Source organism: Leuciscus leuciscus (genome assembly GCF_965113295.1).
Source record: "Leuciscus leuciscus genome assembly, chromosome: 15".
NCBI lineage: Eukaryota > Metazoa > Chordata > Actinopteri > Cypriniformes > Leuciscidae > Leuciscus > Leuciscus leuciscus.
The window spans coordinates 13,196,700-13,213,610 of NC_138739.1; the positions used below are offsets into that span (position 1 = coordinate 13,196,700).

Below are 16,911 nucleotides of genomic sequence, written 5' to 3' on the forward strand. Positions count from 1 at the left end.
AGAGTCAGAAAGCTGCCTCAGTATCCGTACAAACGCTTTGAACAACTCAGAACATCAGTGGAGAACGGCATATAGTTCATCATAACATCATAATATACATCATATACCCGCTATATTGCTAAATCTATCCGATTTTTTCGATCATCAGAAAAATATACTGGGATAACCTGGCATCTCTCTAGTCTAGACTTCCCTGCTAGTTTGCTGTTAATGATATGCTAAAGTCCGCCGGAGCGTTGATCTGATTGGTTACAAAGTAGTTTGTCATGTCAGAAGCACCAGCGATTTCCATCCGTTTTTGTTTACAGCTTAACAGGTTAATTGGTTACAAGGTAGTTTGTGATGTCAGAAGCACCAGTGATTTCAAACTGCGTTTTTGCGATTGTCTTTGGTTCACTGCAGTTTTAAGCAGAAAATACTCTGCAATGGTGTTGACTTATGAATTTACACATGTTTTTTCTTAAAGCACATTAAAAACACCACATAGACATATAAACAACATTAAAAGCTCACTACGTGAGCGACGAGAGTTTCAGCTGATCATCTTTACTTTACTAGTATGAAGTTTAGGAACTCTTTACTAGTGAAGTTGTGGAATCTTTGACGGCTAACATTGCAAGGATGATTGATTCTAAACTAGAACTGATTTTGGAGAAAATTCAGGATGTTTCAAAAGAAGTGCAGCGTACTAATAACTGAGTGAAAGAAGCGGAGCAAAGAATCATAGTTCTTGAAGATGTGGCTACTGGGACTCAGAGGCGAGCTATACAGATTGAAAAAACGATCGCTTCCCAAACCGAGTGATTAGATGATCAGGAAACAGAGCGACGTCATAATTTGAGGATCATCGGCCTTCCAGAGAAGACAGAGGGTCTGGTTGTGGTTAACTTTACGGAAAAATGGATTCCTGAAATACTCCATCTGGAGACGCAACCCGGTCACACTAAACGTGTGTCTATAGCACCATAGGCGTAATTTGATGGGTGGGACAGGTGGAACGGGTGGGACATGTCCCCACCAGCTGGAACGAGCACACAGGATCGGCGCCATAGGGCCGAGAGGTATAAATTAGGAACTTTAACCATTTCCTAATTCTCTTCAGTGTTCCTTTCAATGAAAGTATTAAAGAATGCATTATGTTGCACTGTTTTACTGGCAGCCTGAGCCTGAATCTGAAGTATGTGTCCTCCTCCTCAAAGGAATGTCATTTCGGATTATAAGCTATTGTTATCATCACCCTCCTGTAAGAAAACAGATTCACAGAAGGTTAAAGTGATGAGAAGGATTGATGTTTCAGTTACACACTTTAGTTGTTTTCCTGTTGTTTGTTCAGAGGTTTAAATTTCCTAAATATTGTGCAAAACACTGTCATAAGATACATCACATCTCTTGTACTACAGTAATATAAACCTGAAGTATTATGATTTCAATATGACATCTTAAATGCTTAACCTGTTGTATTGGTGTTTTGAATAAAGTTGAAAAAAGTGCATTTTGTTTATTTGGGAGTTATTGATTGTTTTGTTGTTTCACTGGTGAATATCTGCTTCTGTACTGTTAAAATATATAACTTTTCAGTGTACATTTCTGCTACACACATAATTATAATAATATTTAAATATATTCATACCGCTGTTCTTTTAAAGGCATTTTTGCACAGTAAATCTCTTATATCTTGTTAAGTCAGCTGTATGTACACTGTTAGACTTTTCAAGGGTTTTTTACAGTAACTTACTGGCAACACTGTTGCCAGTAAGTTACTGTAATTAAGAGTTACAGTACCAAACCGTATTTCAGTTTTGTGTAATACAGTGCATTACTGTAAAAACTAAGCTAATCAGTACAGTGCATTACTGTAAAAACTAAGCTAATCAGTACACTACTGTAATTATTTTTATTTGTACTAAATATAAATTAGATTAGATAATTTTGATATATGATTAATTTTATTTTTATCCTACATAAGTACTACTTTCATACAAACCAATTAGACAAAGTTATCACAAAATACCATTTTTTTATTTAAAACATTTCATATATATCACAAAATAAACATGCCAATGCTGGAAATGATGTGTGAAATTTTTACACATTAATGGGTAAGTTTAGAGACAACATTTTTTGTGTTAATTTTAACTCATTCATTGTGTTAATGATTTTAACAAAGTAAATATGTCAGAGAGGTTAGCACAAAGATGTGTAAACGTGTTAAATTAACACATTATGTGCTGTCCTTCACTGCAAACATTTTTGAAAACATACATAAAATCATAAACAAAACATTAGCATTTGACTAAATGAATGTAGAGTCATTGGTTGTTTAGCTTATACAAGTATTATAATGAAATATCAACCATTACATTCATAAAACTGCAGAATATAAATACATTTTTAAGCATTCAAAAAGGAAATGTCCAAAACAGGACAAAACACAGTTCTTTTCACAATACAAGACACATAACCCCACCTTAAAAATAATTTCACTTATTTCCAAAAATGTGTTGGATTCATGTACACTGGAGGCCAAAAGAAGTATTTAAGTGGCGTAATGTTTTTGAAAGAAGTCTCTTTGATGCTCAAGAAACATTTATTATTATTATCAATGTCTGACTGTCTACTCCATCTTTTCTACAGCATAGGAGTAAAAGTCATCATCAAAATAATCTTTAAAAAGCCAACACAATGTTTTTGTCCACCTTTGTGAATAAATGAACTTCTCCAAAGATTGGTTCCTGTTCAGAACTTGATTGACAACATCAGAGTGTTCCCTGGTCTGCATGCGTGCCCACAAACACAAATGTACTCAGTCCTTCAGAGGAGATCCCGGTTCCAAAACTATATGAGAGAGAGAGAGAGAGAGAGAGAGAGAGAGAGAATATTAGTGTCACATTATTTTTAACCTCCTTTTTTGTTAATTTTTATTATTATTTTCACAAAAACTTAAGAATATCAGTGATGGGTAGTAACGCGTTAGAAGTAACGCGTTACTGTAATCTGATTACTTTTTTCAAGTAACGAGTAAAGTAAGGGATTACAATTGCAAAAGCAGTAATTAGATTACTGTTACTTTCCTGTAAGCAGGCTGCGTTACTGCGTTACACTGCGAGACTGTCTCGCGAAGTGAGCCGTGACTCGTGAGTGACAAATGACATGAGCGCCGCGAAGTCAGTGGTAAACACTATGGCAAGCGATCGCGTTCAAAAGTCTTTAAACGAAACGCGTGAATTTTGACGCGTCAACACGCACCGTTTGTCCGTGTTCAGACGTCATGTTTATTCATGAATGATGTCGTAATGGTAAACTGGTATGAACGTGCAAACACGTTATATTTGTTCATGAGGGATAATAATGCATTGGTACGTTGTGAGTGATGTCAGTCTTTATGTCATGATTTGTCATGCCTTTTTAAGTTGTTCGTTTAACATTATTTCCCAAGGTAGAAAAGACAACAGCTCTTAGAATGGGTCTTTTATTTTAGCAAACTGCCAAAAAAAACTTTTCAGACTGTGTGCAGCTGAACCAAGAAAAGCTTAAGATTGCATGGAGCTGATAAGCATGAATGGCAGAAGAAAAAGACTGCAATTAAAAAACAAAACAAGAGAAAATTATTTTAATGCAAGCAATAAAAAACTGCACACATCAGCTGTGGAATAAAAGAAAAGAAATGCATGATCAACTAGATTAAGGCAAACTCCTGTCTTAATTTAAACCCTGTCCACCACCCCCAAAGGTTTCACAAAGTTATTCTTGCCACTGTAACTTATGGCTTCCTAAAGACAGGTTTATGGGTAAATAAATGAATAATAATTAGAAAAATATACCAGGGCTTTGCATTTGTCCTTCGGTCGGTCATTCACTTGTCTGAGTAAAAACACTTGTTAGAACAGGAATTTTTTTTTTTTTGTGTGTGTGTGTGTGTTGTAAATATCATTTATTCCGAATCAGTATTCTCATCAGTTCAGTCAGCTTTAACACATATAAATCGGCATATTTATGATATTTTAACCTTTATAAAGGGCATTTTACCCTAATCGTTTGCTTCATCTTTCATTTAAAATTCTTAAATTTGATCAATAAATTACAATAGAATAATAACATGCTAAAGGGCTGTTACCAATCAAATAAACTGCATTAAATAATGTAATGAGATTATTTAAAATATTTTTTGAATATACAAATAAGAAATATTATTTGTGCATAGAAATAATAGTTATAAACCGCCAGTAGGAGGCGGCAGGCGACCATCTTAATGAGTGAGTCATTGATGCAATGTGCATAAAGTTAAAATACTGAAACTAATAAAACAAGTTTTAAAAAAGAATGTTTAATTTGATAAAATTTTAGATGATGAAATATGCAGAAAGAATAGAATTAAGCAGAAAGGTCTATGGCTTTACATAGCTTATTCATTTCGTGCATCATGTTTTTGAAAAGTAACAAGTAAAGTAACTAGTAAAGTAACTAATTACTTTTGAAAATAAGTAATCAGTAAAGTAACTGGATTACTTTCTTGGAGAAGTAATCAGTAATCAGTAACTAATTACTTTTTCCAAGTAACTTGACCAACACTGAAGAATATATATTTGTAAACAGCTTTTGTCAATAAATAGCATACAAAAGAACTAAATTAAATTATGCCAGATTAAATTTTAATACTTACAAATCCTAAATTCTGTCCAAAAATGCTGAGATGCATAGAAAGAAGTTGAACGACTGAAATAGATGATTTTAGCCCATTTCAGCTTGTCTGCAGTGAAGGAGTACCTGTTTGAGACAAATACACAGTAAGATACATGCAAGAAATCACTGTGTGATGATCGTTCTCCTTCCTACAGTAGTTAACCCACCTGTGCGCTGATATTAGGACCTTCCTAGTCAGGTGGAACTGCAATGGTAGAGTCGCTGGCTAATAAAATATAAAAATAATGCAAAAATATAAACTTAAGTTTAGAATGCTAGATTTGGTCTTAGTGAGAGTTTTACTGCAGTGCTTACCTGGATACATTTAATCTGGTGAGACTGAACAAAGACAATGGTCCATCTTCTGATTGGTTCATTTGCTGTGTAATAAAGTTAGACATAATGCAAAGGTCACTTATTTGATATAAAGTTAGCCAATTTTATAGAGATTTTATAAGATATTGTTAGCTACCTAGTCTGCACCAGTGGCTCAAAAGCAATTTTCACATAGTGTATGCTAATCATTTCAGCAAACTTTTCAAAATATATCACAAATGGGCTGGCCTACCTCTGGAATCTTGCTAAGTCACTGGCGCGAATTGGCGCTTTGTTGCAGTTGCCTTTAAACACAAAAATGGAAGTAAATATTAAATTCCATAAAAAAAAAAAACACTATAATATGGTATAGTTTGCAAACTAATGCTAAAACTATAAAGGTTCTCATCAGTAGGCCAACATTAAGATATAAACAGAATTTCACATTAGTTTATTCACATTTATTGTTAATGTAAACGCGTTGCTCGTTGGCATATTTTAACTCGACAATTCAATAATCTAACAAAGTGTGTAAAATGAAACGTTAGCTCAGTTTACCATGGTAAAGTTCGTTACCGCCATGTTGACGACGAGTAACGTTATAACATACGTTAAACTGGGCACAATCCTGTCAACATATACACAGAATGTTTTTTTTTTTTTTTTTATTTTTTTTTTTACCTTGCTTGCTGATCTCTCTCTCTCGGTGAAGTGAATTCCGTCTCTTCCCCGGGCCAGACACGAACGTCGCGATCCAACAAAAGACAGACCCCATTACCTACACTGGATGTCTGTCTGACGCGACACGACACGACAAATCCCAGACAGTGTAGTGATGCGCCGCGGGCCGTTATATTTCAGACGTAGTCCGATACGAGTCCAAGCGCTCGCACTAGTTCTTACAAGGGATAAACAGGTTTGCATTTAAAGGTCCGGTCGCTTCAATGTGTCCAATATAGACAGCCTCTGGCTATTATAGCGTTGTAGACACGTGGTGTAAGGCAAAAATTAGGAAATAAAAAGCACGGTGGAATGGTGCCAGCCAGAGAGGCAGTTACGTCAAATACAGTAGTATACAGCAAATTTAAAAAATACAGTAAGTCTCTGTATGTGGTGTTAGACGTCACAGAAAATTCCCATGATGCAATTGGAATCACAGTTATTTACTGTAAAGAGAAATAGCAGTATAATACTGGGGGATTTAAAGTAAATAACTGTAGAAATTACAGAAAAGTCTAACAGTGTACTTACTCTCTGTGGTACTGGTGCATGGCTCATGCGTTGTCGATAGTAAATCACAGCAGCAGCAGTTACAGCAGCAGCAAACACCAGCAGAACACCAACAACTATTCCTGCTACAGCTCCTGAAGACAGACCTGAATCTGGAACAGCTAAAGACAGATATTCATTATTCCTAGAGAGTGAATGATAATACATCAGGTATTTAACAATACTGTATGATAATGATTTAACTGATAAATGGCACCATCTGTTTCAGCAACAGCTGTTAAAACCACTTGAAAGCACTGAGAGATCAACAAGAAACACCGTTCACACCAGTAAATATTTTGATATTATACATTTTTCATGTTAATAACATTAGTCAAAGTTTTATGGAGTCAAAGCTCCCTTTTTTAAACAGTCCAGTGCCCAACAGTTATTGGGTTTATTTAAAAAATATTCAACCATTCTTTAAATTCCTCAAAGGAAATTGCATTTAATGGCTGAATATATTCTCACCAGTGACAGTAAGATTGAATATCTTCACACTTTTGCTGTTGTTGTTGATAATCAGTAGTGTATATTCTCCAGAGTCTGTGTTTCTGGTGTTTGTGATGGTCAGAGATCCAGTCTGATGATCCAGCTTCAGTCTGTCTCTGAATCTCTCTTTACACTGAACATCTGTACAGATCTTACTCTGATCTCCATTGATCCGAGCTATGCGAGTATCATTAAAATGCCACGTCATTGAATCATTTGGGTTTTTTATTACACCAGAATTTAAAGTAACAGATTCTCCCTCCTTCACTTCATATAGTTCAGCAGCAGAAACACCTGAAACACAAACCAAAAGATGCTGGAGGATCTTTTGCTGATAAAAACAATGACAACAAACCCTCCACAACATGAACGAACTGTGATCATGGATGCGATTGCACAAGCCCTTTCTTAACTTTCTTTTTGAAAAGGAAATGTGTGCTTTTAAACTCATTTTACATTCTTACTTTATATCTGTTACGTCTGGTGCCGTTTTGTGTTGTTTGTTAGCCGAAGTCAAACTCTGACAGTTAATGTTATTCCCCATACCCCTTAATAACTGCAGGGGACGTAACAATATCAAATCCTCATTTAAACAAATAATAAAGTTGGCCAGAGAACGCATGGTTATATTTGAACTTAACTGAAGCTTCCTGTGAACGCTAATATATTTATCAACATAGATCTTTAGTTATCGTTCTTGTGTGTAAAGTGAGATAATTCTATAAACTGCACTTATGCTGCAAGTTTGTAAAGATTATCTGTATACTGTATGTGAATTAATACAGGCAAAGAAAATAACTCTTAATATCAATGTAAAAGAATCAATAAACACTTAATGTGTTTTCAACATATTTAAATGCATTTAAACATTCATTAACTACTCACCATGAACAGAAACATTGAAGATCTTGTCACCGCTGTTGTTACTGCTGGTGATATTCAGTTTATAGAGTCCAGAGTCTGTGTTTCTGGTGTTTGTGATGGTCAGAGATCCAGTCTGATGATCCAGCTTCAGTCTGTCTCTGAATCTCTCAGTATCTTCATTACACTGAACATCTGTACAGTTATCACTGAGATCTCCATTGATTTGAGCTATACGAGTGTCATTAAAATACCATTTAATAACTTCTTGTTGGTTTGTTTGAACACCAGTGTCTAGAGTGACTGAATCTCCCTCCATCACTGACACTGACACTCTGTCTGATCCAACACCAGAGGCACCTGGAGAAGAAACACAAGCCACACAAAATATTCAATAGTGCTGTGATTTTTTTTTCTACATATGAAGATTTTGATTAAAGAAATACGCCTGAATAACTTCAGTCCTGCAGAGTTTCACTCCAACTCTGATAAAAACTCACCTGCATGTAGCTTTCTAACCCTTGAGAGTGTTTAAGTGTGTTTATTAGGGTTGGAAACCAGCAGGTTTTGAAAACTTGGTGGGGCAGTTTTATTTTGTAGTGTTGGTTGGTCACAATTTATGATTCACAGGCTTTTGGCAAATAACAAAAAAATGATTATTTTTATTTAATTTATTTACAAATTTAGAATGATTCACTTTTATTTCTAATGAAACTAAAGGTGCTCTAAGCGATGTCACGCATTTTTTAGGCCAAACCATTTTTTTGTCACATACAGCAAACATCTCCTCACTATCTGCTAGCTGCCTGTCCCCTGAACACTGTCGTGGAAATTCTTAATACGAATCTGACTTCTTCACCACGGACAATTTAAACAACTTGCAGTTGTTAAAAATACAATACTTCCCTGAAGTAAGGTGACAGCGTCCCGTCAAGAAGCTACTATCACTACCTCAATCACACATGAGCACACAGGTCTTTAGCATCTATACACTCTCACCGTCCTTCTCAGGAGTACGCTGGTCCGACACAGGATCATTAATACTAACTCAGAGTATTACAGCCTCACCCCGAGGGCGGCTCTATAGTCTTCCAACACTATCACTGTCTCTGCGGTTGTCTTTTGAGCATAGAATCTTTAGTACTTCTATTACTACCTCAATCACACATAGATGTTCTTTTGTTTTCTTTTGAGCGTAGAATCTTTAGTACTTCTATTACTACCTCAATCACACATAGATGTTCTTTTGTTTTCTTTTGAGCGTAGAATCTGTTTCTCAGCTGCACAGCAAATACCTGACACGACTCCTAAGTTGCTTTTTTTCAAAGTTGTATTCATGGCCGGGAGATCACTGGTCACAACAACCAAGTGAATCTCCTGAATAGAAAGATACATGTATATTTATATCATACAGTTGAGTAAAAATCAATGCTACTCAAGTCTTCTTCACTGTGATTTGTTCTGGTGATTGGTTTGTAATGATCTGAGCTAGTCATATGACTGTTAGTTCTACTGTGTTAAGCACTTTTTGGTTAAGTATATATGGCCTTTGACCTGAGCATCCTTAGTCTGTGTTTCTCTATACATTTAATGTTGAAAATACCCATTACATAAAATATTTCTATCACAACACACTGTAAAAAGTCTCTGTAGACAGCCTTAGGCTCCACAACTGGCAAGAAAAACAAACTGGGCTAACCCACACCACAAAACATAACAAACTGTTCCAGCCAATAACCGACAAGAAGAATTTGGGGTGGGGTTCAACATAAGCTACTATCAATGAAGTGATAAAAGATGAAGTGACTGTTTTAAATAATCAGTTTTAATTTGATAAACATGACACAATATAACATCGCAACTACATGAAAAGAGTGTTTACTGCTATAAAAAACTAGAATGACTACATCAGACTTCGTACTTCCGCTCAATTTCAGTTCGCTTCTGTACTCAGTCTGAGATAGCGACCTATCTCCCAGTTTTCCTCCGGCCTCAAAACAGCCGGCCAATCAACGAACAGAGGCGGGCTGAGAGCCGTGACGTAGACGCTGATTGTACCGTGGATGCGTAGATTTACTTCACATAATCTGCAAAAGTCGTTCACAGTCATAATAATAATAATAATAATAATAATTCGTTACATTTATATAGCGCTTTTTCTGAGACCTCAAAGCGCTTTACATAGATGGGGGAATCTCCTCAACCACCACCAATGTGCAGCATCCACTTGGATGATGCGACGGCAGCCATATTGCGCCAGAACGCTCACCACACACCAGTCATGTTCACTCCGGTATTTCGCTCGATGGTTTTGTTTTCGCATCATACATGTGTTTACAGTGGAAGTTAGATGTGGCTGAGCCGGCGACGCCATAACCAAACATTATGTGATTGGCTTACGGGTAACCAATGATTTTAAACTTCAGACAAGCAGTCGAACAAGCCTAATACTTCAAACGTCAACAATAAGTGACGTCACCCAACATCATTTAGAGCACCTTTAAATAATAAATAAAATGCATTGAACATTTTTATTTTCTTTGTCTTGCAAGAAAAATAAGCATTTTTAAGTATATATATATATATATATATATATATATATATATATATATATATATATATACTTAAAAATGCTTATTTTAATTATTTTAAAATTAATACTTTTATTCAGCAAGGATATGTTAAATTAATATAAAGTGATAGTAAAGACTTATAAAATGAATCCTGAAAAAAGTATCACAGGTTGACACTTTTGGAGTAATGATGCTGAAAATTTAATTTTGCATCACAGAAATAAATTATAGTTTAAAGTATATTAAAGAAGAAAACCATTATTTTAAATTGTATTTTTTTTTTCTTTTTTTTTTTTCTGTAGCCTATTTTTGATCAAATAAATGCAGGCTTGACTTCTTGAAAAAACATAAACATAAAAAATAGTAATGTGTCCAATTTTTTGACCGGGTACTGTACACACATACACACACACACATATATATATTGGTGCAATATATACTATTTCTGCATAATTATCCTTTTTTTTTTAAATAATACGTTTTTCGCGAGTTATTATCAGCCCACACTTCACATAATAGGCCTGTTGGTGGCGCCTGGCCTTCATTTAACCAGCTATGATAGTTTTCAAATGGTAAACGGTGTATCAATCCACATACATTATTTTAAAATAAATACAATATTTTAATATTTTAAAATGTTATATATTGATTTTTAATTTAACCGACACACTACCTTTGATTATTGAGACAAAAAGTTACAAAATTGTTTATTTTGTTTATTTATTTATTTTAATATAGGCCTACTCACTGGAATAACCATTTTTGGCTCGAGAGCATCGGTTCCGAGCAGACTGTGGATTACTTATGCTTACAGTAGTGCATTTTCGCTTACGGAAAAAACAGAGACCCCTTCATTCAAGTCCGAAGCACGACGCACGCGAGTGACGCAACCGCAACGCGTTATGGTAACGACGCCTCACACCTTGTACACATTGTCATGTTAATTATAATCAAATGCATTTTGTTTCATTGACCACAATATATTATCATTGATATTTGTTTGAGAGGTGCAGTTGATCGTTTTGAAAAAAGGCAGGGGCTAGCTGTGTTCGAGTCCCTCAGTTGTCATCCGTGTGAAAAATCATACAGGGTTAAATTATGCAGAAGATGCCTGAAAACCAAAGAATGTGCAGGAGCTGGTGAATTCTTCTGAAGAACTGTGTGGGCAGAACAGGACTGCTTACAAACATGGACTTTTCATAAACAGTGGCTCATCTAGGAGGTAATGATATTGAGAACCAATTCAGTGTATGCAAACTTTTCGTGTTGCAGTGCTAAACAAAAAACGTAATCTATATATATATATTTTTTAATTATTGATATTTTTAAGATTCTACAAGGTGTAACTTATGACTTCAACTATTAGGAGAAACAAAGTGCTGTATGCTGATAAAACATTATAGAGCTTAGCATGTCTGGAGAGCAATCAGTTAACAGGTGTTACACCCCATTCTGTGACTTTAGGCGATGTTTCCAGTAACCAGATCCATAATCCCATCAATAACCTGAATCCTTCCATCTCTCCATTCACACAGACACCGGAAGAAAGATTGTAACAAGCAAAGGTCTTACCATTGTCGAGTAAAAACAAGATCACTGCGAGCAAATTAAAGAGAAACTTCATTTTCACAACTTTTTCCCCCAGAAAATGAATGCAGATTCTGATTCATAAAAGCGTTGCTCTTCTGCTTCACTGGAGACGCTGTTCTTTCACTAATTCAAGAGCGATGACGTGTAGTGAACGCACCTGCCGCTATGCAAAATAGGTTTTCGCTGTGTATCCCATTGCTTATTCCTAACTGTCAGGAAGGCAGAACTCAAACAGGTGAAGAAGTCAGGTCTTCTTTTGCTGGTAGGTGTTTTAACACACTCTCAATGTCACTGTTCTGTTAGCCTGTCCAATCAAGCTTAAAGGTTAATAGTAAACTAACTTGGCTTGCTGTCCTTGGAGGAGGCTTGAACCCGAGGCTCAGCTTGACCTCCGAGTTAATAAAATCATAAAAATCATAAAACTTCTTTATCCCTTGAACTCGTTTCTATCTTCACTTGGAGAGGAATAAAGTCAGCTTTGAGTAGGGTAACAAACCACCAGACTCAGCATAATATAAAACAGGGAAGCCACATGCAAATTTACATCAACCCAAAAGTAGATCATTATAAAGGCAATACACAAATGAATACACAAAAACTCCTGGTGTTGGAGTGGCCTCAAGGTCAACTGGGGAAGAAGGACATTTTATCAGTCAATTCATCACATATAACCCACAGCATCTGATGCTCCACAGAGAGAGAATAGATTATTTGAATAGAAAAATGCAAATAGGGGAATAGAGGCTAGGCAGGATTGTAACAGTGATACAATGTAACAATGATATTTTCTGACCCTTTAGATACTTTTGCAGTGAATTCAGAAGATCTACAAAAAGATATTCAGATAAATGGCCTGCATGAAAGAAGCAAAAAAAAGTGAAAATATATTTCAAGCGAAGTTCTTTTTTCATTCTTCATTTTTAGGGGTAAAACGAAGTTCAAAGTACAAGAGCAGTGATATAATGTAATCGAACATCTGATGCCGCCCACACTCCCGAGAGTGACGGTTAGATGAATATGTAAATATGTGCTACCAGCTTTCTTCTCAATAACAAAATAAACACAACAACAAAATTAAGAAAACAGTAAGCATTTTTTTCATTAATAATATGTAAGCATATACATTAATTTATACATTAAATAAGCTACCATTGTCCACAGTTTATGAAATGAACACCCGCCATCCCACGGTAATGTGTGTGCAGTAATGTGAATGCAAAACTGCAGAGTCACTTTATTTCCACATTGTCTAATAATCCAAATGTAGTTGTATAAATTACTATTATACAAACCAAAGGACAGGCAATGATTTTCGGGCTACAGATGACAGAAAAAATGCTTGTCTCTTCTGTTTTTGTTGCAAAGATAGTAATTATGATAATAATAATTGTCATTTAAATAAAAAATATCTAAATAATATCATGTTACTTTTCATTAGTTTTTTTCATTGGATGCTTTTTACTCTTAATCAAGTAAATACTGAAATTATTACTTTTACTTTGAGTAAATATTTATATAAGTACTTGTACTTACTTGAGTACAGTTTTTGGATACTCTACCCACCTCTGGTTAATTGCCTTTAACAGATTACACCTTCAATAACGTTTACAATTGTTTTGTAACAGGTGTTTATTTGTCCAGAGTTTTCGCTGCATTTCCACAGTTCTGACCAGCAGGGGTCACCAGTGTGTGGAAATTCAAGCACTTCAAAACAGAGAATATTTTTTACTACTATATTTTTTATATATTCTATTATATTATATTATTATATTTTTTTCGAAGCAATTGGTTCAATTGATTAAAAGTTTTGAAATGCTTTGTTTCTCCCATCACTATAATAAACTAAATAAATGAGACAACTAACTGATCACTGCACTGCCTCATGATGCCTGTTTATAATAACAACAATAATAATAACAATGACAAGCTCAATTAAACACAGATTAGGCCTACTTTGGTTTATTGGAATTGCATTGGCTCCCTGAATTGGCTCCCTATTAAACATCGTATACATTTTAAAATATTGCTGATTACTTACAAAGCACTAAATGGTTTAGCTCCGCAATACTTGAGCGAGCTCTTAACGCATTATACTCCTTCACGTCTATTGCGATCTCAAAATTCCGGCCAGTTGATAATATCTAGAATATCAAAATCGACTGCTGGCGGTAGATCCTTCTCCTGTTTAGCACCAAAACTTTGGAACAGTCTTCCTAACATTGTCTGGGAAGCAGACACACTCTGTCAGTTCAAAGTTAGACTAAAAACACATCTCTTTCTTTAAATCTGTTCCTTTCTTAACAATTTCACTCACTGGTGTCTTGTTTATTCTGTGTGTAAATATAGTTTTAGTCCTGTAGTTTATCTGAGCACGTGTCACAGGGTGTGTGTTTTTTGTTTGTTTGTTTTTTACCCAATTTGATAAATACCACTTTGAAAATAGATCCACGCTTCAACTCTCTCCCTCCAACCAAGCTCTGGCAGACTGTTTTTTTTCCCCCACAGGTGGAAATAAAAAAATAAAAAAAACACATTCTAAACTGTTGAAAAGTTAAATATGATCATTGTGTTACTGTTTCTCTCCCTCTGTGTCAAACAGTTGCTCATCTTGTTTGTTAAGTGTCTAAAATCTGACAGTATCAGGACAGGAAGAAGCTCTTCACCTACACGCTAAACACTCATGCACTGAAAACACATTCTCACCTGCAAGATGTTTGTCCACCAACAGACAAAACCACATTTCTGTAGAAAACCGACCGCAGGAGTTTCAGTCTGACTCAGAAGATGAACTTCAGTGAAACTGCACTGTGAAGTGGCAGACGATTTTATCTATGTACTTTGGGTGTTTCCATTCACTAAAAAAAATTAATAAAAAAACATCATTTTAAAATCACTAGAGTTAGGCTTTCTGGCATTTCCAGAAAAATTGGGACCTTTCGTAAAATGCAAAAAAAGTTAGGACAGATGCAAGTTTACTGTCACATCACCTTTCCTTGAGTAACAGAGATTCAAGTTGCATTTCTTGATGCATTAGCAGATCAGGGGTCAAAGGTCACACACATTCAACAGAGGTCTCATGCCTTGCACTACACGGACTGAGATTTCTCTGGATTTCCTGAATCTTTTCACAGTATTATGTATGGAAGATGGTGAAATACCAAAAAAAAAAAAAAAAAAAAAAAAATTGTAATCCTGCATTGAGAAAAGTGATTTTAGAACTGTTGGAGAATTCTCTCATGATATTTGGCACAAAGTGGTGAACCATGATCCATCTTTTGCGGATGCTTCTTTTTATACTCAAATATGGTTACAGTACCCTCAACTACCAGTTCACCTACTTATTGTGGGCTGTCTCAAAACAGTTTAACTCGGATGTTCTATAATCTTTTCTCTTTCATTTTGCATCTCTCCTAACTTTATTTGAAGTGTGTGCAGCCATCAAAATCTAAATTTGTTTATATTTACAAAATACACATAAGTTGGTCAGTGAAAACATTGGACTTCTTTTCTTTGAAAGAATTTCTTTGTAATATGTACTTAACTTTTCGTCAATTAAAGGTGAAGTAGAATTAACAAATCACAGACTCTTGACTTTTTTACAAAATGTCCCAACTTTTCTGGAAATGGGGTTGTACCATGAAATGTTAATCCACAATTCACACAATATTCTTTTACTTTTATCCATTTAACACAGTCAGGCACTACACTGTCAGAAAAGATACAAAAACGCACAGAAGCTGTCACTGGGGCCGTACCTTTGCAAAAGGTACTAATATGTACCATGTCCGTAATATGTAACTGTACACTTTAGGCACTTACAGTATATGTACATTTACGATACTAATATGTGCCCTTAAAGGAATAGTTCACTTAAAAATCAAACAGTTTATGTACCCCATTGACTTCCATAGTATGGGAGAAAAAAAATAAAAGCTGTCTGGTTACCAGCATTTTTCAAAATATCTTATTTTGTCTTCAGCAGAAGAAAGAAATTCAGACAGGTTTGAAACAACTTGAGGGTGAGTAAATGATGACAGAATTTTAAAAGGGATGAAAGGGTACCACCCCAGTTAAAGCTTTTGTACCCTTTTTTTTTCCAAAAGTATCTTACAAAAAGCAAGTTCAATGACAAAAATTTGGAATATTTCACCCATTAAGAACAGTTAAAGTCTTAATATCAGCAAGATGAACTAGTATAGTATATTGTGCAAATGCAGGGTTGTGAAACTAGGAGGGTCAAACTGTGTCGTGGGAGGATTCACAGAATACATAACACTTCTGCTGTATGTTTAGCAGGTATTTAGCGGACACTGAATAACTGAAGGAAATGTTTCACATGTTTGTTTTCTGGTCATGCTGGTGTAATCTGATCGGTGAGTTATAAATCATTTTCATGTCTTATTTTTAATTTTTTTTCATCTGCTGTGTATCATGTGAATCTGATGAATCATAACTATTGTGAAATCTACTTACTTTAAATTCAGTGTCTGTTTAGAATTTTAAACTGAAATAAAATGTTAAAAGTTATAGAAAATAATGGAAATCTCTACAGTGAATGCAGATGTCTCTGTTTATGCTCTGGAGGCTCAGAAAAAAAAAGCAAGAACATTGAGTAGCTTTCAAATATATATATATATATATTTTTTTTTTTTATGGATTCACGGAAATATCCAGCACAATTAAACTTGTACTTTCAATCTGCAATGATTATCATGTATTTATTTTTCATAAATAATGTAACTTTATACAAAGGTTTCCTCTAAAACAAACTAAAGATTAAGGATGTGTTGCACTATAAGAGAATTCGTCTTAAATCATGTTTTAGCTAATTCTGTTGTGCCAAACTGTAAACTTTGAAGAAAGGAGATTTACATCACACATTGGTGTTCATTTACATTTAAGATTAACTTTGAACCTGTTTTTTAATTATATTAATTAATGAAGTCGCATGACAAAAGTTGTTGCTCTTTTTGGAAACCTGTCTGCTTTGAGTTCATATCTGGAATAATGCATTTATGTTTTAGCGTATTAAATAGCCTGGAATATTTATTACTTGTTAGGTCATGTGCTTGTTTAAAATTGACATTTATAAAAGTAATAATAATAACAAAAATTATTGCATAAGAAAAGT

General features: G+C 34.9%; 1 protein-coding gene across 1 annotated transcript; it reads right to left on the reverse strand.

Annotated features, from left to right (window-relative positions):
* Nucleotides 1-473: 473 nt before the first annotated feature.
* On the reverse strand, nucleotides 474-12,870 carry LOC309476170 (uncharacterized protein). The gene is made up of 5 exons (XM_082139406.1): nucleotides 11,763-12,870; nucleotides 7,642-7,977; nucleotides 6,736-7,050; nucleotides 6,247-6,386; nucleotides 474-1,241 (listed from the first exon to the last, which is right to left on the reverse strand). The coding sequence occupies exons 1-5, from the start codon at nucleotides 11,812-11,814 to the stop codon at nucleotides 1,215-1,217; spliced, it is 870 nt and encodes a 289-aa protein (XP_081995532.1). The 5' UTR covers nucleotides 11,815-12,870; the 3' UTR covers nucleotides 474-1,214.
* Nucleotides 12,871-16,911: the final 4,041 nt, after the last annotated feature.